Raw genomic sequence first — 22950 nt, forward strand, 5'->3', positions numbered from 1 at the left:
AATGACTTTACAATGACCTGTAATCCTACTTTTTTTTTTTTTTTTTTTTGAGACGGAGTCTCGCTCTGTCGCCCAGGCTGGAGTGCAGTGGCCGGATCTCAGCTCACTGCAAGCTCCGTCTCCCGGGTTCGGGCCATTCTCCTGTCTCAGCCTCCTGAGTAGCTGGGACTACAGGCGCCCGCCACCTCGCCCGGCTAGTTTTTTGTATTTTTTAGTAGAGATGGGGTTTCACTGTGTTAGCCAGGATGGTCTCGATCTCCTGACCTAGTGATCCGCCCGTCTCGGCCTCCCAAAGTGCTGGGATTACAGGCTTGAGCCACCGCGCCCGGCCAATCCTACTTTATAATATCAAGCGTTTTAAACCTTTTATGGTTGACAAACTTTCCAAAATCACATTATAAATTTTGTCTTTTTCTAACCTAATTCTTTTTTTTTTTTTTTTTTTTTTTTGAGACGGAGTCTCGCTCTGTCACCCAGGCTGGAGTGCAGTGGCGTGATCTCGGCTCACTGCAAGCTCCGCCTCCCGGGTTCAAGCCATTCTCCCGCCTCAGCCTCCCAAGTAGCTGAGACTACAGGCGCCCGCCACCACGCCCGGCTAGTTTTTTGTATTTTTAGTAGAGACGGGGTTTCACCATGTTAGCCAGGATAGTCTCGATCTCCTGACCTCGTGATCCACCCGCCTCGGCCTCCCAAAGTGCTGGGATTACAGGCTTGAGCCACTGCGCCCGGCCTCTAACCTAATTCTTTAAGAAATTAGATCCCCCAAAAGTTCTCCCCCGCAAAAAATGACATAATTTGGCTTGTTTGGTATACAAATTATACAGGAAGCATTGTCACATATGAAATGGTGTTTGGTTTTCTTTGGGCTGTATTTGTGTAAATATGTTATTGGTATGTGTTCCAAAATTATGGGAAACTCCAGTAACTTTGATATAACTTAGTGTTAGTGTACATTATCATTAATAATCATAATCGTTATATAAAAATTATTCTGTGTCACAGTGGTAACAAATTTCCTTGTCAACTGTGTCTTTTAAGTATGGCTGCCTTAAAACTTTTTTTCATCCATTGACAATTGTCTTCTGGTCCTCTTTAGAAGCTGGTTTTGTAATCAGCTATAAAACTCCAGCAGGTGCTCTTGAATGCAGGTTTCTGATAACTTTGGAGATTGTGACATCAGAATAGAGGAAAAACTTTCAGGACTCATGGAGAGCTAAAATGTTCATGAGTATTAAGCAGAACAGAAATTAACTGCATGGACTGAACCAATCTTTCTGACTTTTTGCTTAAAATGTTTGTTGATTCTGGCCAGGTGTGGTGGCTCATGTCTGTAATCTCAGCACTTTGGGAGGCTGAGGCGGATGGATCACCTGAGGTCAGGAGTTTGAGACCAGCCTGGCCAACATGGGAAAATCCCATCTGTACTAAAAATGCAAAATTTAGCAAGGTGTGGTGGTGCACGTCTGTAATCCTAGCTATTTGGGGGGCTGAGGAAGGATAATTGCTTGAACCCAGGAGACAGAGGCTGTAGTAAGCCGAGATTGTGGCACTGCACTCCAGCCTGGGAAACAGAACAACCCTCCATCTCAAAAAAAAAATAAAAGTTTACTGATGCTTTGTTTTGTTTTTCAGAGTCTTAAAACTTTTCTTTTGAGCTATTGATAGCTTTTAACAATTTAGTATAGTCCTATGAACAAATTTGGAGCATATTTATGTCTCTCTACCTGATTTCTCCAGAATTTGGAAACATTTGTGAGTATTCTTAACTTACGGCAATACAGTTATTTGTGTAAATGCAATAAGAATATATTTTTCAGGGCTGGGCGTGCAAACATCTGTCTCTCATCTACATGTGACCTGGAAGTCCCCAGTGTGGGGGACCTTGTTTGAGCTGTCTCCACCTTTCTGGATGGAACTAATATACTTCTTACATATTGACTGATGTCTCGTCTCCCTAATATGTATAAAACCAAGCTGTGCCCCGGCCACCTTGGGCACATGGCATCAGGACTTCCTGAGACTGTGTCACAGGAGCATCCATAATCTTGGCAAAATAATCTTTAAAAAGTAACTGAGACCTGTCTTAAATTTTTGGGGTTCACACAGGCAAGACACAAACATGTGCTGATGGGAGAAACCCACGGGAGTGGTATAATGATCTATCTGGAAGTTTATCATTTTCTTCTGCAAGAGTGGGAAGTTTTTCCACAGGAGGTGGCTGTAGGTTGTGCTCTGAAAGAAGGGAAGGGTGGATCCTGGTTGAAGTAGTAAAAGCAGCTATTTTTGATAACAATAAGAATGATACAGGCTAGGGCTGAACAAGAAGAGGGGATAGGAACAAAAGAAACGTGGCTAGAAGCCAACAGATTGACTTAAATAAGCAAGGGAAATAAGACATACAGTATCACTGTCATCTTGCATTAATACTCTTCGTTTTTACTTATCAAAACACTTCCACATAAACGATTTCCTATGATTTTCACAATAAACTTGTAAAGTAGATAGACAGTCCAGGAAGCAATCATTGTACAGATTGCTTTGTCATTTTTAGAAATCAAAAAATTGAACCAAAATGTGGCCCTGAATTTATTGTTTTACAGTTAAAGGAAGAATGAAGACTGAGTGACACTTTTCCCAAGCTTGGTTCCTTGAGCCTTTGGCTGGCCTTGAGATAGACAGGTGTGGTGTACAGCACTGGAGTCTCACAGTTTACATTTGGGGAAATCAAGTAGCAGAAGCCAAAGGCTCGAAGAACTACCCAAGTGTCAACATACAGGATTGACAGAAAAGACAAGTGGCGGGGCGCAGTGGCTCACGCCTGTAATCCCAGCACTTTGGGAGGCCGAGGTGGGAGGATCACGAGGTCAGGAGTTTGAGACCAGCCTGGCCAACATGGAGAAACCCCATCTCTAGTAAAAAGACAAAAATAGTTGGGTGTGGTGGTGCATGCCTGTAATCCCAGCTACTCGGGAGGCTAAGGCAGGAGATTCGCTTGAACCCGGGAGGCAGAGGTTGTGGTGAGCCGAGATTGCGCCATTGCACACAAGAGTGAAACTCCATCTCTCTCTCACACACACACACAAACAAGAAAAGATGACAAACTGGCCAGGTACTGTGGCTCATGGCCTGTAATCCCAGCACTTTGGGAGGCTGAGCCTGGAGGATCACCAGAGCCCAGGAGTTTGAGACTAGCCTGGGCAACATAGTGAGACTTTACCTCTACTAAAATTTAATTTGTGTGTGTGTGTGTGTGTTTTGCAGGGCATAGTGGCATGCACCTGTGGTCCCAGCTACTTGAGATATTGAGGTCAGGGAGGTGAGAGGACTGCTTGAGCCCAGGAGTTCGAGGTCATCCTGGACAGTATGGTGAGACCCTGTCTCTACAAAAAATACAAAAGATTGGCTGGGCGGGGTGGCTCATGCCTGTAGTCCCAGCACTTTGGGAGGCCGAGGCAGGCGGATAACCTAGGTCAGGATTTGAGACCAGCCTGGCCAACATGGCGAAAACCTGTCTCTACTAAAAATACAAAAATTAGTTGGGTGTGGTGGCACATGCCTGTAATCCCAGCTACTTAGGAGGCTGAGGCAGGAGAATCACTTGAATGTGGGAGGCGGAAGTTGCAGTGAGCCAAGATCACGCTATTGCACTCCAGCCTGGACAACAAGAGTGAAACTCCATCTTGGAAAAACAAAAAACAAAAAGCAAAACAAAAAATTAGCCAGGTACGGTGGCGTGTGCCTATAGTCCCAGCTATGTGGGAAGCTGAGGTGGGAGGATCACCTGAGCTTGGGGAGGTCAAGGCTGCAGTGAGTTGTAATCACACCACTGTCCTCTAGCCTAGGTGACAGAGCAAGATACTGTCTCAAACAAACAAACAAAAAAACACCTGGGGTGGAGTGGGGCATATGCATTTAGGTGAACAAATAATGTGTATAATATGAACACAGCATGCAAAAGTAGACAAGTACAATTATTTAGCAGATGTGGGAGTCAAGGAGCCAGAGCTGGAGGACTTTGGGAGCAGGGTAGGAAGTTTCACCGGAACTAGGAAATCTGGGAAGAGAAGGGTCTTTAGAAGCGCCATGGCTCATGCTTGTAATCCCAGCACTTTTAGAGGCCGAGGAAGGCGGATCACAAGGTCAGGAGTTCGAGACCAGCCTGGCCAATATGGTGAAACCTCATCTCTACTAAAAGTACAAAAACTAGTCAGGCGTGGTGCTGGGCACCTGTAGTCCCAGCTACTCGGGAGACTGAGGCAGGAGCATCACTTGAACCCGGGATGCAGAGGTTGCAGTGAGCCAAGATTGTGCCACTGCACTCCATCCTGGGCCACAGAGTGAGACTCCGTCTCAAAAAAAAAAAAAAAAAAAAAAAAAAAAAAGGAAGACAAGTTCAGCCTATATATATATATTTATTTTTTTTTTAGAGATGGGGTCTTGCTATGTTTCCTAGGCTGGTCTTGAATTCTTAGGCTCAAGCAATCTTCCTGTCTGGGCCTCCCTAAATTTAACCTTTGATGTGGTTAGTGTGATACAGCAGGGGGACAATCTATGGGTTGTAAATACCAGAAAGGGCTCCTCACCGAAACAGCTACCTCTCATGTCAGCCTCCCTGGACACACACACACACACACACACACAGAGAGAGAGAGAGAGAGAGAGAGAACCCCAGAGCGCTGACAACATCATCAGCATTCTCAGGGACCTCATGGAACTCTGTTGGAGGGAGGGGTCTGGCACCTGGACAGCACTCCTCTATGACTTCATCAGCCTCAGAAGCCACAGGAAAGCAGCTTCGTCATCCTAAACTGAATGTCTTTTAACCTCTGGACTTCAACTGGCAAAGACTGGAGTTAAGAATAATGTGAAGCATCAGGCATCTGTGCTTCATGGGTTTCCTCTCTTAAGCTGCTTTGTTTTTCAAGGGCGTCATGCCCTGTATTTGGCTTTAACATTTTGCTTTCTCAGCCTAGGCAACACAGAAAGACTTTGGCTCTCTCTCTCTCTCTCTCTCTGTTTTTTTTCTTTTGAGACAGTCTCGCTCGGTCACCCAGGTTAGAGTGCAGCGACTTGATGGCGGCTCACTGCAACCCCCGCTTCCTGGGTTGAAAAGATTTTCATGCCTCAGCCTCCCGAGTAACTGGGATTACAGGTGCACGCCACCATGCCCAGCAAATTTTTGTAGTTTTTAGAGACAGCCAAGACTCTGTTTCTTAAAAAAAAAAAAAAAAAAAAAAGTCGGGTGCAGTGGCTCACGCCTGTAATCTCCACACTTTGAGAGGCGGAGGCGGGCAGATCACGAGGTCAAGAGATTGGGAACATCCTGACCAACATGGTGAAACCGCGTCTCTACTAAAAATGCGAAAATTAGCTGACGTGGTGGTGCGTGCATGTAATCCCAGTTACTGGGGAGACTGAGGCAGGAGAATCTCTTGAACCAGGGCGTCAGAGGTTGCAGTGAGCCGAGATGGTGCCATTGCACTCCAGCCTGGCGACAGAGCGAGAATCAATTAACATAATAATAATAATAATAATAATAATAATAACAACCTGGGCACCCACCTGTAGGCACCCACCAGCAAGTCCCAGTTACTTGGGAGGCTGAGGCTGGAGGATTACTTTAGCCCAGAAGTTCAAGGGTGCAATGAGCTCATGCTTTGTCTAATATATTTATCCAAACAGCCTCTTTCTGTTCTGTACGTTTGTATTTATACGGTTACTTTTTTTTTTTTTTTTTTTTTTTTTTTTTGAGACGGAGTCCCGCTCTGTCACCCAGGCTGGAGTGCAGTGGCGCTATCTCGGCTCACTGCAAGCTCCGCCTCCCGGGTTCTTGCCATTCTCCTGCCTCAGCCTCCCAAGTAGCTGGGACTACAGGCGCTCGCCAGTACGCCTGGCTAATTTTTTTTTGTATTTTTAATAGAGACGGGGTTTCACCGTGTTAGCAGGATGATTTCGATCTCCTGACCTCATGATCCGCCGGCTTCGGCCTCCCAAAGTACTGGGATTACAGGCATGAGCCACCGCGCCCGGCCCCTACAGTTACTTTTGTACAAGTGCTTTGCTCTGGGAAATTAGGTGCCTTGTAATTGTTGTGATTGATAATGATGACATTGCAGAAGGAACCTAAGATGAAGGAAGCTGACTCTGGGTAGGCAATTCTACTTCATTTTGCAATCTCTTTTCCTTTTTGCTTGCCTGTGCGAATATTCTAAGATTGAAGAAGTTGTGGAGGTAAGAGTGAACTGTTTGGGAATTCTTTCATTATCTCCCTTTTTAGGACAGCACAAAGATCAAATCACTGTCACCTCATGCAAGAAATGTGAGAACTGTGGCTACAAATCACTCAATACAGTACTTTGCATATTATTTCCTTACTGCTTACATAATTTATTGCAACATATTCTGCTTCTTTTCCCAGAGCTGTCAAATCTCTGCTATATCAGTACTGGCTAAATTAGGTGTTAAATGATTGAGCTTCAAGATGGGCAAATCATGACTTCGGACTACATTCCTCTTTGCCTGGGGGCTGGGAAATTCCGTAAGCTCTCTGTGTTTCTATCAGACTGGTCTTGAAGGCGGTGGCTGTTTGTGGATCTCCGCAGAGCGCCAACGTTGGCTTAAAAAAACCCCAAAGCTAGATTGTCCAAAAGGTATCCAAAAGGTAGTTGTATTATTTACCAGCCATCTTTTAGCTTTAAAACGTGATGAAGCATTTCCAGTTCCCTTTTCTTGAACTAATTCAGCAACTCCCTTTTTTGTTAGGTCCGCGCTGCTGCGAAGACTTCAGATGAAAGATGCTCCGGGCACTCCGTTATCCTGGGCCCCTCTGCCCGACATTTTTGATTAAGCGCTGCCTCCTGGCGGCGGCTCTAATGCCCGACGCCTTCCCAGCCTAGTGGAGTTCACTTTCTCTGGTTTGGAATCTGGAAGCTGATGCAACAGCTCCCCCGAGGGGGCGGGGAGTCGGGAACCCGGAGTGGAAGAGACGGCCTTCGGGAGACCCCTCCTCCGGCTCCGAGCAGGCACCTTTCCTCGCCCCGCCTCCCGCCCCCGCCCCCGCTCCCCCCCACAAGGGGCTTCCAGTCTGGGGGTCCTACCCAGATTCCGCTAAGCATCTCGGGGCAGGAGGCACTTGTGGCCAGGGGTTGGGGCTCCTGCCCCGACCCCTGTCTGGCAGCCAGATTATGCGGGGTTGAGAGGGAGGGAAGAGGAAGCTGAGCGTTCATGGGGTGGACGACCAGTCTCTAAGGGTGTCCGCGGTCATTTTCATTTCCCGGCAGCAATCCAGCTGTGCGGGAGCGAGGAGCGGACAGGGGAGCGGGTTGCGAGGCCTCAGTGCTTGGACCTTTGCGCCCTTCGCCTACACCCACGACAATCCCCTCTTCTAGCGCTTCCTAGAGTCGGTGGAAGGGCGGGGGCCGCTTGGCCAGGTGGAGGGAGCGGAAGGGACTCCTGTTGGGGTGAGGTCCTGGTCCCCCAAGGCAGAGCTCGAGTGGGCCCCCACAGCCAGACCTGGGCCTCGGGGGCGACCCTGTTCTTCAGAGGGGTAATGAAGGCGGACGGTGGCTGGGTCCGAGCTTGGGAAGGCGTTGTCCTAGGACCGCAGACTGGGGACCCAAAAGAAGGAGGGAAATAAAAGCGAAACAAATGGCAGGGGACCGGAGAAAGCGAGGGTGGATTGCGGGGTGGGGATGGGAGAAAGGGACAAAGGTGAGTGAGGCCAGCAGGTTGGGCGGGGGCGGAGAGGGGGATGGGAACGGCCAAGGGCTAGGCCAGTGAGGATCGCGGGCTAGGGGAGAGCTTTTCCGGGGAAGAGCAGCGGGCGGGGCGCATGGTGGGGAGTTGAGTGTATGCTTCGAAGTTCAGCTGTAGAACCCACTTGCATATGCATGAACCTGAGCGTTCGCCTCCCTCGGTCTTTTCCTCCTTTGCCCTTCACCCTTTCGCAGCTGTAGCACTTAGCTCTCGTCATCTCCACGCCGCACCCAGACCGGTCACCTGAGCCTGGGTGTGAGGTAGAGCAGACAAGAATTTCCTGGATCCAGGGAAAGAGTGTTAGATGATAGGCTTTTTGTTTTGCTTTGCTTTTCCCATTAATGAAACAAAAGTCCGTTTCAAATCATTCTAGGCCTCCCAGTAAAACCGTGAAAGCCATACTTTCTTCTTTGCCTTTAACACATTACTGTCAAAAAGAGTACCTCCGGGTACTCCTTGCTTAGGAGCCAGAGCGGCAGCCAAACAGGAGGGCCTGGAGAGCAAATTCAAGGACATGCCCAGGAGCCTAGCTACCTGGGAAATCAAATAAATAACATAGTTCATTCATTCATTTATTAACCCAGCAAACATTTATTAACTGTCTATGTGAGCCCAGCTCTGCGGGGATACAGTGGTGAACAAAGCTTTTGTGATGCTTACATTCTAGTGGGGGTGGTGACAGCAAACAAATGACACCGGGAATGGACAATATCACTGGGAAGCATGTTCCAGGCAGGGAGAACAGAAATTGCAAAAGCTGTGAGGCGGGAGAGCGTGCTTGCTGTGTGGCCACAGCAGGAAAGCCAGTGAAGCTGTAGTGGAATGAGGAAGACAGCAGGGGGGCCCATGCAGGCAAAGACAGCTTCCTCTTCCTAGGTCTTCCCTCACAACTTGGACCCGACCCCAGAGTGCAGGTAAGGGGCCAGCAAGTTGGGTAGCAGACTGAGAGTGTCTAAAAGACACTAAATTATCTTTGCAATAATCCAGGTATTTGGTGCCAGTGTACTATGATTCCTGTGTCTTGGTGAAATATGAGTTGGCTTTCATCCAGTGACATAGACTTATTGACAACTCCTTACCTGGACTCCACTTGTGTCTGGAGTAATTTTGCAAGACAGGTGCAAATTGCAGGGTGTAGCCCAGGGGCCAGCCAGCTGGCAGTTGCTTAAAGGCATTAGTCACAGTTGTAATTCCAAAAATGCATGATGCACTGTGAAGTGCTGCTCCCTGAGGGCAAGAGATTTATACTATTATCTGATTTTAAGTGGTTTACTGTGCTTACCAAGAAGCTGTTTGCTTTGGAATATTGCATGTGATGAAGATGTGTAATAATTTCTTCTTTTTTTTTTTGACTGGAGTGCTCACTGCAACCTCTGCCTCCCAGGTTCAAGCGATTTTCCTGCCTCAGCCTCCCAAGTAGCTGGGATTACAGGTGCCCGCCACCATACCTGGCTAATTTTTGTATTTTTAGTAGAGACGGGGTTCCACTATGTTGGCCAGACTGGTCTCAAACTCCTGACCTTGTGATCTGCCCGCCTTGGCCTCCCAAAGTGCTGGGATTACAGGCGTGAGCCACCACACCCGGCTGATACGTAATAATTTCTAATTTTGAATATAAAGAGGCTTACACAATTTGTATTCCAGGAAAATTGGTATTTCCCTCACCTCTGCTAAGTAAACGTTCGACAGATGTTTAAATAAAACTGGTTTGAAGGGATGCCAACTCATTAGTCTGCCCAGGGTGCCACGGGCCAGTTGGCTCTTACCTGGTGACACACATCGGTATCACCTGAACCAATTAGAGATCTCAGCTGTGAGTGAGCTTGCTTGGTGTCTAAATGTGCTTGGCTGTCCTCCTATAAGTGGTCTTCCTTGGCCTGCATTACCTCCCTTGGCTTGCTTTAGGGGCTGAAATGGCGCTTGACACTCTTGAGATGGGACTGCAAAGTTTCCTTCTGACCATGGGATCGTATCCCCTCTGCAGGACTAAGGATAGTACATGAGTGGGAGTGAGTGGGAGATGATTAGGAAATGGAATGAGGGGAGTTGCAAGAGGCATCAGAGGTCACTATCAATGGAGGGGAAAGCTTAAATGCTCAGTAAATGTAGGGCAACAAGGAAGAGGGGGGTGGGGCTGAGGGAGGGAGAAGGAGCTGCGACTCAGGTATTTGGTGCCAGTGTAGTGGAGAAGGTGCCTGGAGGCTGGCAGGCATTGAGGTCCTCTGGGTCTGACCAGGCAGTCCCAGCTCCAGCCCGTCCCCTGGCCCCTCCCCGCTGCCGGCCAGAGTCACACATGTGTTTTCCTGTTTTCCATTTCAGTCCCCGTTACCCTCTGCTTTTTCTGCTCCTCAGAGTCAACAGCTGCTGCAGCGTGAGCCATACCCTTGGTTCTCCTAACTAGCACCTTCCCCTCTCCCTTGACTGAGCTGGTAGCCCCTCCTCCCTGCACCTGCCCAAAGGTCACTGGACAGGTAAGAGGTGGGAGAGGAGGGACAATGGGCGAGAGGGGAAGTGTAGGAGGAGGATGGAGTGAGTCCTAAAAATCGGCTGAATGGAGACCCAAGAGCCTCCTGTTTCTTGATCCCAGCCGTGTCCCTCCCTGGGCTGAAACTTCTGCCCAGAGACTTCAGCCCTTCCTTAATGGAAGCCCTGGCCACAGGAGTAAACAATTTCTTTTTTGTTTCACCTTTTTTTTTTTTTTTTTTTAAGAGACTGACTTAGCCACAGTAGAATATAGAAAAACAAACAGAGAACTGGGGAGGGAGGAGCTGAGCTTCTAGCTTGGAGTGATGGGGAAATCTAGTCATACCAGAGTGTATCTGTTTTCTGTTTCTGTTGTTAGGGGAGGCAGCACAGACTGGTTGGAGCCAGGAAGGCAGGACATGGGGTCTCTGGGAGAGAAAGTGTGTTCTTACAGTAGTTCCCTGAGCTCGGCTGAGAAGCCAAGACCCCGAGTTATGTGCTAGTTCCTGGAGGAAGTGTGTTTTGGTGTTGCCATTCGAGGGTGAGGTTAGGGTGAGGGGCTCCACTGACTGTTCTGCCCAGCACTGCATACTGGAGGCCCTGCTGCCAGTTTCTGAATCAAATTTCTTCCACAGGCTGTAGGATGAGTGTGTTGTCCTGTAATCTTCACTGGGTGTTCAGAGATGAACGCATCTCAGACAGCGAAAGACGACAAGGGCTGCTGTTATCTTACGGGGTTGCTCATGTAAAACCTGGGGTGGGCCAGGTGCAGTGGCTCACACCTGTAATCCCAGCACTTTGGGAGGTTGAGGTGGGAGGATCACAAGGCCAGGAGTTCGAGACCAGCCTGGTCAACATGGTGAAACCCCGTCTCTACTAAAAATAAAAAAAATAAAATTAAAAATTAGCTGGGCATAGTGGTGGGTGCCTGTAATCCCAGCTACTAGGGAGGCTGAAGCAGAAGAACCCGGGAGGTGGAGGTTGCAGCGAGCAGAGATTGCGCCACTGCACTCCAGCCTGGGGGACAAAGCAACACTCTGTCTCGGAGAAAAAAAAAACCCCAAAACCCAAACCCCCCCCAAAAAAAAGAAAAAAAAAGAAAACCTGGGGCAGAAGAGCCCCTTTGGGAGAGCCTAGGGGTATTGTTGGTCGCAGGCTGCCTGAATGGCGGAAGCATTACCCTAAGACCCGGGGTCTTAGGGAGAAATGTGAGCTGCCAAAGATGGTGCCTTCTTGTCCAGGGTGCTAGGTAGTGGTTGAGAAAAGACAGGGGCTTCATGTTCTCTATGAATGGCAGCCTCCCTTGCCTAGTTTGCATGGGCAGACTGATGTAGGTTAGAGTCCACTAGCACTTCTTGGTGCTACCACCAGGGCATGCTGTTTGCTGGAGTGCGGGTTTTCCCCCAGCAGATTTCTGTCTCAAAATTCCACGGATAGGACTTCACTTTTCAGATGCCACCAGTCAGGAGTGAAACCCTGTACACTTCTCTCTCCATTCCCCCTCACAGTTTTCCCTTCCTTTGTCCCTCCTTCCTTCCTTTCTTTTACATCATATTAGGACACATGCCCACCTCTTGGTGCCAGTGAATTTGGTCTTAAAAGGGCAGGCGTGATGATGTGTTTGTGTTTTCTTTTGTTTGCTTTAGAAGTGGGCACCCTAGCAATAGCAGCACTGCCAAGAGGACTTGTAATCACCTCTTATCCCTGCAAAGAATGAGAAAGGGGAGGGGCAGCCAGGAAGGAGATTAACAAACTTTGTTGGAGCCTTTAGTCTAGGCTATAGACTGAAGGATGACAGAGGCTTTCTTTCTTTCTTTTTTTTTTTTTTTTGAGACGGAGTCTCGCTGTGTCGCCCAGGGTGGAGTGCAGTGGCCGGATCTCAGCTCACTGCAAGCTCTGCCTCCCGGGTTTTTACGCCATTCTCCTGCCTCAGCCTCCCGAGTAGCCGGGACTACAGGCGCCCACCACCTCGCCCGGCTAGTTTTTTGTATTTTTTAGTAGAGACGGGGTTTCACCGTGTTAGCCAGGATGGTCTCGAACTCCTGACCTCGTGATCTGCCCGTCTCGGCCTCCCAAAGTGCTGGGATTACAGGCTTGAGCCACCACGCCCGGCCGCTTTCTTTCTTTTTAGTCTAGTCTGATTACATCTTCCTCCAGGTAATCCATGTAGGTCATTCCTGTCCAAAAGCAAGGTCTAAGGTGGTGCTGGTGGCTCATGCCTGTAATCCCGCCACTTTGGGAGGCAGAAGCAGGTGGATCAGTTGAGGCCAGGAGTTCAAGACCAGCCTGGCCAACAGAGCGAAACCTCATCTCTACTAAAAATACAAAAATTAGGCTGGGCACGATGGCTTATGCCTGTAATTCTAGCACTTTGGGAGGCTGAGGTGGGCGGATTGCCTGAGTTTAGGAGTTTAAGACCATCCTGGTCAATATGGTGAAACCCCGACTCTACTAAAAACACAAAAGATTAGCTGGGCGTGCTGGTGTAATCCCACCTACTCAGGAGGCTGAGGCAGGAGAATTGCTTGAACCTGGGAGGCGGAGGTTGCAGTGAGCCGAGATCGTGCCACTGCACTCCAGCCTGGGCAACAGAGCAAGACTCTGTCTCAAAATAAAATAAAATAAAACAAAATAAATAAAAATACCAAAATGAAAACACAAAAATTAGCCAGGCGTAATCCTAGTTACTCAGGAGGCTGATGCGTGAGAATTGCTTGATCCAGGAGGTGGTGGAGGTTGCAGTGAATCAAGATCGTGCCACTGCACTCCAGCCTGGGTGACAGAGTGAGACCTTCTCTCAAACGAACAAACAAAAAATAAATAAAATAAAAAAATAAATAAATAAATAAAATAAAATAAAATAAAAAGAAGGCCTAGAGACTAGGGCAGGCCAGGGGGATGGGGAGATGGATAGTATACTTGTGTGATTAAGAGTATATGAGCTCTGGTGGTTCCATTAGATGATGTGCTTAAAGTCCTTAGCAGTGTGTCTGACCCAGGTAAGTGCTCAATAAGTGATAGCAATTATTATTACAGGAGCATTTTGGAGAAAAGGATAGTCTCCTGCAGAAGGATTTCAGATCACTGTGAAGCCTGTCTTGGGAGAAGCATGATCTCTGGAAACGCTCACACCAGAATCCTCCTCCTAGATTAAATTAAAAGTTTAAAGAGCTAGAATGGGAGGATGTATGGTGGAGATGTCTCCCAGAGATATTTAGATCTCTATTCTCTGGTTGTAGAATAACCAAAGAGGGTTAGAAGAGATATGAGAAGAAACAGACAGTTGGATTTCAGAATGGATAGGGTCTATTTCTGTTGGTAAAATAGAATACCAGATTTAAAGTAAATAATAAAGACAGCATAAACTATGTGATTTCCAAAAAATGCTCAGCTTTCTCTGCCTGTTCTGGGCCTGTCTGTCCAACAGATTTCAGTGAAATCTGATTTCCTCATTTTATTTTAAATTTTTTTTTTTTGAGACGGAATCTTGCTCTGTCACCCAGGCTGGAGTGCAGTGGCCCAGTCTCGGCTCACTGCAAGCTCTGCCTCCCGGGTTCCTGCCATTCTCCTGGCTCAGCCTCCCGAGTAGCTGGGACTACAGGCACCCGCCACCCCACCCAGCTAATTTTTATTTTTATTTTTATTTGTTTGTATTTTTAGTAGAGACAGGGTTTCACTGTGTTAGCCAGGATGGTCTTGATCTCCTGACCTTATGATCCAGCTGCCTTGGCCTCCCAAAGTGCTGGGATTACAGGCGTGAGCCACCGCGCCTGGCCTGATTTCCTCATATTTTTTAGGAAAGTGGAGTAAACTTATATATGAGGAAGTCGTTCATAGGAATTTATGCTTACCCAAAAATCTTGGTATGTTTTGTCAAGAATGAAAAGGCACATGGGTCTGGTGGGGATGCAGTCAGATATTTGATCTCTTGACTGTGTTTCTTTTGAAGTAGTCTGAGGCTCAGACTTTGGGGCAGTGGCCCAGGTTTGGAGGCAACCTCCCAGTCTCTCTTTGCATGGGGAAGTGTGCAGAGTTCTCTTAGAACGCCCAGTCACAGGGTGTAGAGACTGCTCTTACACTTCCTGTAATCTCAGCATGGGAACAAGCCTTTGTGTCACACTGTGCAACCTTCCTCCCTTTCTTAAATGCTTGGGGTGAGAGAGAAGAGAGGCTAGGGTGGGGCATGGAGGACACACAGAGAGAGAGAGTGCTGTGTATTCCTTCCCGGCTACTGTCCTGTCCTCAGCTAACTTGGTCTGGAACAGTTTCCCCAGGGCTACAGATACTGCACCCAGCTGACTGTCCTTTCATCTGGGCCCCCGGTCCCAGAGCAGAGCTGACAAAGGAGATTCCTGAGAGAGTGACTTCTTATCACAGAAAGTGCTGAGCCAAGAGCTCCTAGCCACCGCTTTTGCAGATGTGAAGGGCCAGTGAACCTTGGACACAGATGGTTGCTTAACAGTCCTTTCCCCCTCCCTCACTCCTTCCTTTGCAGGCTGCCTCACCTCCTCCACCCTTCTTGCTTAAATCCATAGGCATTTTTCTGGCCTTCCCTTTTACTGCTGGCTGGGAAGGAGGAGCATCAGACCACAGATCCTGGAAGGCACTTTTCCTGACTGCTGCTGGCACTGCCGTGAGAACCTGCTTATATCCAGGACCAAGGAGTAAGTGTGCGTTCCACCCTCTTCTCATCTCCACTCGCCTTGCTTACCCTCGTCTTTGCTGCTGTGCAGTGTCTAATTGCTTCTTCTCCCGAGTGCCTCTCGCCCTAATATCTCTCCATTGCTTGACTAGCCTCTTCTGTTTTCCTCTCAGCTGTCTCCTGCTCGGTGTTTTCCAGCATGTGCTGCCTGGCTGCAGCTGTCTTCCTGCCTTGGCTTGCAGTGGTATCTCTCCAGCAGCAACTCTGGGGTAGGGAGTGGCCATCAGCTGCCTCCAATCATCTCTAGGTTTCGTTGTACATTGGATCACCCTTCTCTCATTCATACTTTTTTGGGTGATTCAACGATGCTGATGTGAGGGATCTGAGAGCAGGAGGCTTGGAATACCAGAGACCGGGAAAAAGGTATCTGGGAAAGGAAAGGCGAGGGAAAGAGAATAGCCTGTTTTCTTTCAGGGTGAGGTGGGTCTACTTGGGCTTTGCCAGGGCTGAAGACTCCAGCTAAGGGTTAAGGGATGCTCCTTGGGCAGGAGGATGGTTGTGGGTTTCCAGCAGATTTCTGAAGCCTTTAGGTTTGGCAGACATAGAGTCCTTGGGGAAAAGAGCAGCGTCATGAGGCGCTCCCACAGATTAGTTGCTTGTAAGATCGGTTCCTAATGTTGTATCTCAGCGCAGGTGATCGCTGAAGCTGAAATTGGAGGGAAGACGGGTTTTGGATAAGGCTGAAAACTCAGGGTCAAGCCATTATGGTTATTTTCTGGGAACTGCCATGCTGCCCCCATGCCTATCTTGTATTATAGCAGGCTCAGAGAGAACCAACATTTAGTGTTTTTTTTGTTATGTTTTGTTTTTTTTTTTTTTGAGACGGAGTTTTGCTCTTGTTGCCCAGGCTGGAGTGCAATGGCCTGATCTTGGCTTACTGCAACCTCCACCTGCCGGGCTCAAGTGATTCTCCTGCCTCAGCCTCCCAAGCAGCTGGGATTACAGGCATGTGCCATCACACATGGCTAATTTTTGTATAGACCAAGTAGAGACCAAGTTTCTCAATGTTGGGCAGGCTGGTCTTGAACTCCCTTCTTTAGGTGATCTGCCCACCTTGGCCTCCCAAAGTGCTGGGATTACAGACATGAGCCACTGTGCCCAGCCCAAGATTTCGTTCTCTATTTGGTGAGTTGGGTGAGCAGCAATATCCTAATGATGAGAGACAGATGCTTTCTCTCTGGCGAATGAGTGCCTTCTCTTAAAAATTCAAGTTGGAGGCCGGGCAAGGTGGCTCATGCCTGTAATCCCAGCACTTGGGGAGGCTGAGGCAGGCGAATCACCTGAGGTCAGGAGTTTGAGACCAGCCTGACCAACATGGAGAAACCCCGTCTCTACTAAAAATACAAAAGTAGCCGGGTGTGGTGGTGCATACCTGTAATCCCAGCTACTCGGGAGGCTGAGGCAGGAGAATCACTTGAACCTAGGAGGTGGAGGTTGCGGTGAGCTGAGATTGCACTCCAGCCTAGGCAACAAGAGCGAAACTCCGTCTCAAAAACAAAAAACAACAAACAAACAAAATTAGCCAGGCGTGGTGGCAGGTGCCTGTAATCCCAGCTACTTGGGAGGCTGAGGCAAGAGAAGTGCTTGAACCTGGAAGGCTGAGGTTGCAGTGAGCCGAGCCAAGATTGCACCACTGCACTCCAGCCTGGGCTACAGAGCGAGACTCTGTCTATAAATAAATAAATACATACATATTCAAGTTGGGGTTGTTTTGATGAGTGAGCTAGAGAAAAGGTTATTTGGAGGTCTCTGCAGTGGTTGGTGGGCTGCCCATATTAGCCTGCGTTGGAGGCAGGTAGAGGTTCTATGTAATTGCCAACCACCTAATATATAGCATCATCTTTCTTCCTTAAAGGGCAATGCCAGGAAGCTGGTGAAGGGTTTCCTCTCCTCCACCATGGTTGACAGCACTGAGTATGAAGGGGCCTCCCAACCTGAGGTGGAAACCTCCCCTTTGGGTGATGGGGCCAGCCCAGGGCCGGAGCAGGTAAAGCTGAAGAAGGAGATCTCACTGCTTAACGGCGTGTGCCTGATTGTGGGGAACATGATCGGCTCGGGCATCTTTGTTTCCCCCAAGGGTGTGCTCATATACAGTGCCTCCTTTGGTCTCTCTCTGGTCATCTGGGCTGTCGGGGGCCTCTTCTCCGTCTTTGGGGCCCTTTGTTATGCGGAACTGGGCACCACCATTAAGAAATCTGGGGCCAGCTATGCCTATATCCTGGAGGCCTTTGGAGGATTCCTTGCTTTCATCAGACTCTGGACCTCCCTGCTCATCAGTGAGCCCACCAGCCAGGCCATCATTGCCATCACCTTTGCCAACTACATGGTACAGCCTCTCTTCCCAAGCTGCTTGGCCCCTTATGCTGCCAGCCGCCTGCTGGCTGCTGCCTGCATCTGTAAGTAGGGCTGGGGCAGGAGGTGGTGGATGGAGGGCTGGGCAGAGGCTGGGATGTGAGTGCAGTCTGGGAGTAAGAAGGAGATAGAAAGGAATGCCTCTGACAACATATATATATATACACACACACACACACAACTATATATATACACACACACACAACTATATATATACACAACTATATATACACACAACTATGTATATACAATTATATATATACACAACTCTCTCTCTCTCTCTATATATATAGTTAAATTAATGTATGCTTAGTGTGAAATTTCAAACAGTACCACAGTGTAACATAAAAACACTCACCTTTTCCCCAACTTCTCATGGTAAGGACTATTAGCAGTTTGCATATTCTTCCTGATTTTTTTTTTTTTTTTTTTTTAAGAGACAGGTGTTTTGCTCTGTCACCCAAAACACAGTTTTGGTGATTATACAGTGGTGCAGTGGTGTGATTATACCTCACTTCAGCCTGGAACTTCTAGGCTCAAGCTATCCTCCTGCCTCAGCCTCCTGAGTAGCAGGGACTACAGGCACACTGATTTTTTTTTTTTTCTTGTTCCTTCAAGAGATGTAGTTTTGGCAGGGTGTGGTGGCTTATGCCTGTAATTCCAGCACTTTGGGAGGCTGAGGTGGGCAGATCACCTGGGGTCAGGAGTTCGAGAGTAGCCTGGCCAACATGGTGAAACCTCATCTCTACTAAAAATACAAAAATTAGCTGGGCATGGTGGCAGGCACCTGTAATCCCAGCTACTCAGGAGGCTGAGACAAGAGAATCACTTGAACCCAGGAGGCAGAGGTTGCGGTAAGCCAAGATTGCACCACTGCACTCCAGCCTGGGTGACAGAGTGCGACTCCATCTCAAAAAAAAAAAAAAAAAAAAATTAAAAAAAGAGGTATGTTTTGTTCTTTTACAAAAATGAGATCATACTAGTCTACATGTAATTCTACAACGTGCTTTTCCTCTAGCATTATCAGTGACATTCTTTTCTACTTACAGATCTACTTTTTAAAAAATGCTTCGTATTATTCCATGTTAATTTTAAGGATGTATTTTAAAATTATGTTTTAATTCCATGTTAATTATAAGGATTTAAGTAGTTTATTTATCTAGCTAGTCCTCTGTTAATGGCCATGTACCTTGGTTTCAGTTTCTCAGTCTTACAGATAATGCTCCAGTGGATGTCCTTTTGCAGTTGCGTGAGTATTTCTGTAGGCTAGATTCTTCCTTTTTTTTTTTTTTTTGAGATAGTCATTCTGTCACCCAGGCTTGAGTGGCGCAATCTCAGCTCACTGCAACCTCCATCTTCTGGGTTCAAGTGATTCTCCTGCCTCAGCCTCCCTAGTAGCTGGGATTACAGGCATGTGCCACCATGCCCAGCTAATTTTTTTGTATTTTTAGTGGAGATGGGGTTTCACTGTGTTGGCCAGGCTGGTCTTGAACTCCTGACCTCAAGTGATCTACCTGCCTCGGCTTCACAAAGTGTTGGGATCACAGGCATGAGCCACTGCACCCAGCCTCTGTGGGCAAGATTTTTAATACTGTCATTTCAGTCCACCTTGGCTTTTTCTCCATCTCATAAATAAAATATTATTTAAATCTGTACATTCAGCAAAGCCATTGGAGGTGCTGAGATGATGATTCTCCACAGCCCCATCCCTCAGATGCCTCTATTCTTGAAAAATGCCCTTCCAACCTGAGAGAGCCTAGGACCTTAGAGATGCCTTCTACCCCACAACTGTGAAGAAGCTCAGACATTCTGTCAGTTTGAGGGGCAGCTGCTGTAGCAGTTGGGGCACAGGAATCTTGCACCAGGTGCAATTGCTCATTGGCTCCCTGCTCTCCCATCAGCTTGTGTCCTTTTTTCTTTCAATTTCTGTATTGCCCCATTCCTTTCCAGCTTCCCTGATTTTACTGTTGTGTAGAGAACTGGCTGTCTTCGGTGGGGTCCTTCTGTGTTTTGTGTGTCCTTGTGTCTGGCCTGGGCTCATCTCTGTGTATGTTTGTCATACATGGCAACAGTCAGGGAGGGGTGGAAGGCACCACTTTGTGTTGCAAGAAGGGGGTTTTCACTGAGGTTTTTTTTTTTTTTTTTTTTTTTTGAGACAGAGTTTCACTCTTGTTGCCCAGGCTGGAGTGCAATGGTGCAATCTCGGCTCACCACAACCTCCGTCTCCCGGGTTCAAGTGATTCTCCTGCCTCAGCCTCTCAAGTAGCTGGGATTACAGGCATGTGCCACCATGCCTGGCTAATTTTTGTATTTTTATTAGAGACAGGGTTTCTCCATGTTGGTCAGGCTGGTCTCGAACTCCTGACCTCAGGTGATCCGCTCACCTCAGCCCCCCAAAGTGCTGGGATTACAGGCATGGGCCACATTCCCAGCCTTAGAATTCTATTATTTTAACTATCTTTGTCTGTGTCATTTCTGACAGCTCTTATTCCTTGATTCTGGCATTGTGCCTACCTCTGCCAGTCACCCCTTTTTAATTTTCTGCTGCTGCTGCTTCTTTTTTTTTTTTTTGAGACAGAGTTTCGCTCTTGCTGCCCAGGCTGGAGTGCAATGGCGCGATCTCGGCTCACTGCAACCTCCGCCTCCTGGGTTCCAGTGATTCTCTTGTCTCAGCCTCCCAAGTAGCTGGGATTATAGGTGCCTACCACCACGCCAAGCTAATGTTTTTGTATCTTTAGTAGAGACAGGATTTCACTATGTTGTCCAGGCTGGTCTTGAACTCCTGACCTCAGGCGATCCACCTGCCTTGACCTCCCAAAGTGCTGGGATTACAGGCGTGAGCCACTGCACCTGGCCAATTTTCTGCTTCTAATTTAGGAATAGAGACATACATGTTCAAACCCTCATTCACCCATGTACACATTCATGTGCCTGTATATCCTTGTAAGAATACATGCAAAGGCCGGGTGCAGTGGCTTACGCCTGTAATCCCAGCACTTTGGGAGGCCGAGGCGGGTGGATCACAAGGTCAAGAGATCAGGACCATCCTGGCCAACATGGTGAAACCCCGTCTCTACTAAAAACACAAAAATTAGCTGGGTGGGCCGGGCGCGGTGGCTCAAGCCTGTAATCCCAGCACTTTGGGAGGCCGAGGCGGGTGGATCACGAGGTCAGGAGATCGAGACCATTCTGGCTAACATGGTGAAACCCCGTCTCTACTAAAAATACAAAAAAAACTAGCCGGGCGTGGTGGCGGGCGCCTGTAGTCCCAGCTACTCGGAGGCTGAGGCGGGAGAATGGCGTGAACCCGGGAGGTAGAGCTTGCAGTGAGCCGAGATCGCGCCACTGCACGCCAGCCTGGGCGACAGAGCGAGACTCCGTCTCAAAAAAAAAAAAAAAAAAAAAAAAAAAAAATTAGCTGGGTGTGGTGGTGCATGCCTGTAGTCACGGCTACTTGGGAGGCTGAGGCAGGAGAATCGCTTGAACCCAGGAAGCAGAGGTTATAGGGAGCAGAGATTGTGCCATTGCACTCCAGCCTGGGTGACAGAGCAAGACTCTGTCTCAAAGAAAAAAAAAAAAAAAAAAAAAAGCTGGGTGTGGTGGTGGGTGCCTGTAATCCCAGATACTGTGGAGGCTGAGGCAGGAGAAATGCTTGAACCCAGGAAGCAGAGGTTGCAGCGAGCCGAGATCATGCTACTGCACTTCAGCCTGGGCCACAGAGCGAGACTCTCTCAAAAGACAAAACAATACAAAACAAAACAAAAATAACACATGCAAAGTAGCCACAGTTATGGTTCATATGCAGAGCTCTTTAGTGAGTAAAAGGCATGGAGTTTTGTGCACAGATGTGTGACACACATTTGAGATTACTCTGATAGAGTGAAATGTGCACACCACTTCTGCACACACTTGTGTTTGAGGTTGGGCTCAATAGCTATGTGACCTTGAGCCAAGTGCACTGACTGTTTAATTCCAGGCTGTTGTGAGAATGGAATGAGATTCAGTGAAAATCATAAATTTTGACTCAAGTATAAGGTATTATGTTTAAAATTACTATCTTTCTTGGTCACTTATAGTCCTGTTCCTTTTCCTGTTTCTTGGCTTCATCTGAGTAGTTATGGTTAGATAAATGAGATATTACTGCATAGGTAATATCTGGACTTTGTTCTATCTTTAATAACTTCAGAGGAACATAGAGATCTAAAGAAGGTTCAGAAGGGCAATCAAGACTAAGAATTTAGTGACATATGATTCATGGGTTTATTCCTTCAGCCACTGTTTTAGTTTTGTTTTTAAATTTTTTTTATAGAGATGGGGTCTCGCTATGTTGCCCGGGCTGGTCTCAAACTCCTGGGCTCTAGCAATCTGCCTGCCATGGTCTCCCAAAGTGCTAGGAGCCACTGCACGTGGCCTTCCGGTACTGTTTAATAAGCACCTGACACAAGTCAGATGCTAGGACCTATAAAGACATTCTGATTAGCCTAAGTGAGAACTTAGGCAGAATCTTCAGATTTAGCAACAGAAGGGCTTTAATTTAGAGCTTTCATACATTCCCTCCTTTAGAAAAAATTTAATTAGGGCATGCTATGTGTGTGCTAGATATTTTACTTAGTGCTGCAAAACGAAGAAGAATGATATCTGGCCCTTGCCATTCCATAATTTATAGTCCAGAAAGGAGACAGACATGTTAACAAATAATTGTCATGCAATATAATTCGTGCACTGATAGAGGCACCATAAGAGCAAATGGGGCAATATTTTTTTTTTTTGAGACAAAGTTTCACTCTTGTCGCCCAGGCTGGAGTGATCTCGCCTCATTCATGCAACCTCCATGTCCCAAGTTAAGCGATTCTTCTGCCTCAGCCTCCCGAGCAGCTGGGATTACAGGCATGCACCACCACACCTGGCTAATTTTTGTGTTTTTAGTAGAGACGGGGTTTCACCATGTTGGCCAGGCTGGTCTCAAACTCCTAACCTCAGGTGAACCGCCTGCCTCAGCCTGCCAAAGTGCTGGGACTACAGGCATGAGCTACCACGCCTGACCTAAATGGGGCAACTTTATTTTTGTAGGGGAGGAGAGCTTAGGAAAGTATCACAGAGAACATGGTGTCTGAGCTGAATTTTGAAAACAAATATAGCTGTCTCCTGCGACCTTTCACACAGGAGACTGCATGTACAAAGGTGTGGAGGTGCAAGGCACAGAATGTTCAGAGAATTCCAGGTCATTGGTATGGTTGGAATGTGGGGTGGGAGAGGGGCTAGGAGACAGCGCTGGGTGAGATGGGTTTTATAATCAGGTTGGACTTTATCTAAAAGATAAGGGGAAGCTATTGTTTATTTTTTTATTTTTAGAGATGGGGGTTCTTGCTCCGTCGCCCAGGCAGGAGTGCAGTGGTGCAGTCATAGCTCACTGCAGCCTCCAACTCCTGGCCTCAAGTGATCCTCCTACCTCCTGAGTACCTAGGATTACAGGTGGGAGCTACAAAGCTACACAGCTACTGATTTTAAGCAGGGGTATGGGGACTACTGAAATAATCAGATTTGGTTAAAAGGAGAACTCTGGTGGCGACATGGAGAATGTTTTTAGAAAGAGCAAGAGACAGAAAGGTGGGGAGACTAGTTTAGGGAGCTGAAATCTGAATCCATGTGAAGGGTGATGAAGATCTGCACTGTGGAGT

The 22950-nt window shown here is 47.7% G+C and overlaps 3 protein-coding genes across 24 annotated transcripts in view; 2 read left to right on the forward strand and 1 right to left on the reverse strand.

The window, feature by feature from the left end:
- The window catches only part of DAD1 (defender against cell death 1), a 330697-nt gene that overhangs the window by 64867 nt on the left and 242880 nt on the right, over positions 1 to 22950 (forward strand). The window lies entirely within an intron of this gene.
- The window catches only part of MRPL52 (mitochondrial ribosomal protein L52), a 244816-nt gene that overhangs the window by 8448 nt on the left and 213418 nt on the right, over positions 1 to 22950 (reverse strand). The window contains exon 1 of one of the 18 annotated variants that reach the window (XM_050796643.1): positions 7158 to 7161. The exons of 16 other annotated variants lie outside the window; for them this stretch is intronic. The gene's annotated coding sequence lies outside the window, so the exon portion shown is untranslated. Of the gene's footprint in view, positions 1 to 1979; positions 1984 to 7157; positions 7162 to 22950 lie in introns of those variants that run through there. One more of the 18 variants, XM_050796638.1, reaches the window with a different exon arrangement.
- SLC7A7 (solute carrier family 7 member 7) overlaps positions 9409 to 22950 on the forward strand; it is a 43837-nt gene continuing 30295 nt past the window's right edge. Inside the window, exons 1-4 of one of the 3 annotated variants that reach the window (XM_050796529.1) lie at positions 9409 to 10226; positions 14754 to 14882; positions 15034 to 15129; positions 16776 to 17316. In XM_050796529.1, coding sequence (XP_050652486.1) covers positions 16818 to 17316 — 499 coding nt within the window. In that variant the 5' untranslated portion in view covers positions 9409 to 10226; positions 14754 to 14882; positions 15034 to 15129; positions 16776 to 16817. Of the gene's footprint in view, positions 10227 to 14753; positions 14883 to 15033; positions 15130 to 15178; positions 15284 to 16775; positions 17317 to 22950 lie in introns of those variants that run through there. The other 2 variants (XM_050796527.1, XM_050796530.1) reach the window with 2 other exon arrangements.

Source organism: Macaca thibetana, chromosome 7 (assembly GCF_024542745.1).
Source record: "Macaca thibetana thibetana isolate TM-01 chromosome 7, ASM2454274v1, whole genome shotgun sequence".
Classification (NCBI taxonomy): domain Eukaryota; kingdom Metazoa; phylum Chordata; class Mammalia; order Primates; family Cercopithecidae; genus Macaca; species Macaca thibetana.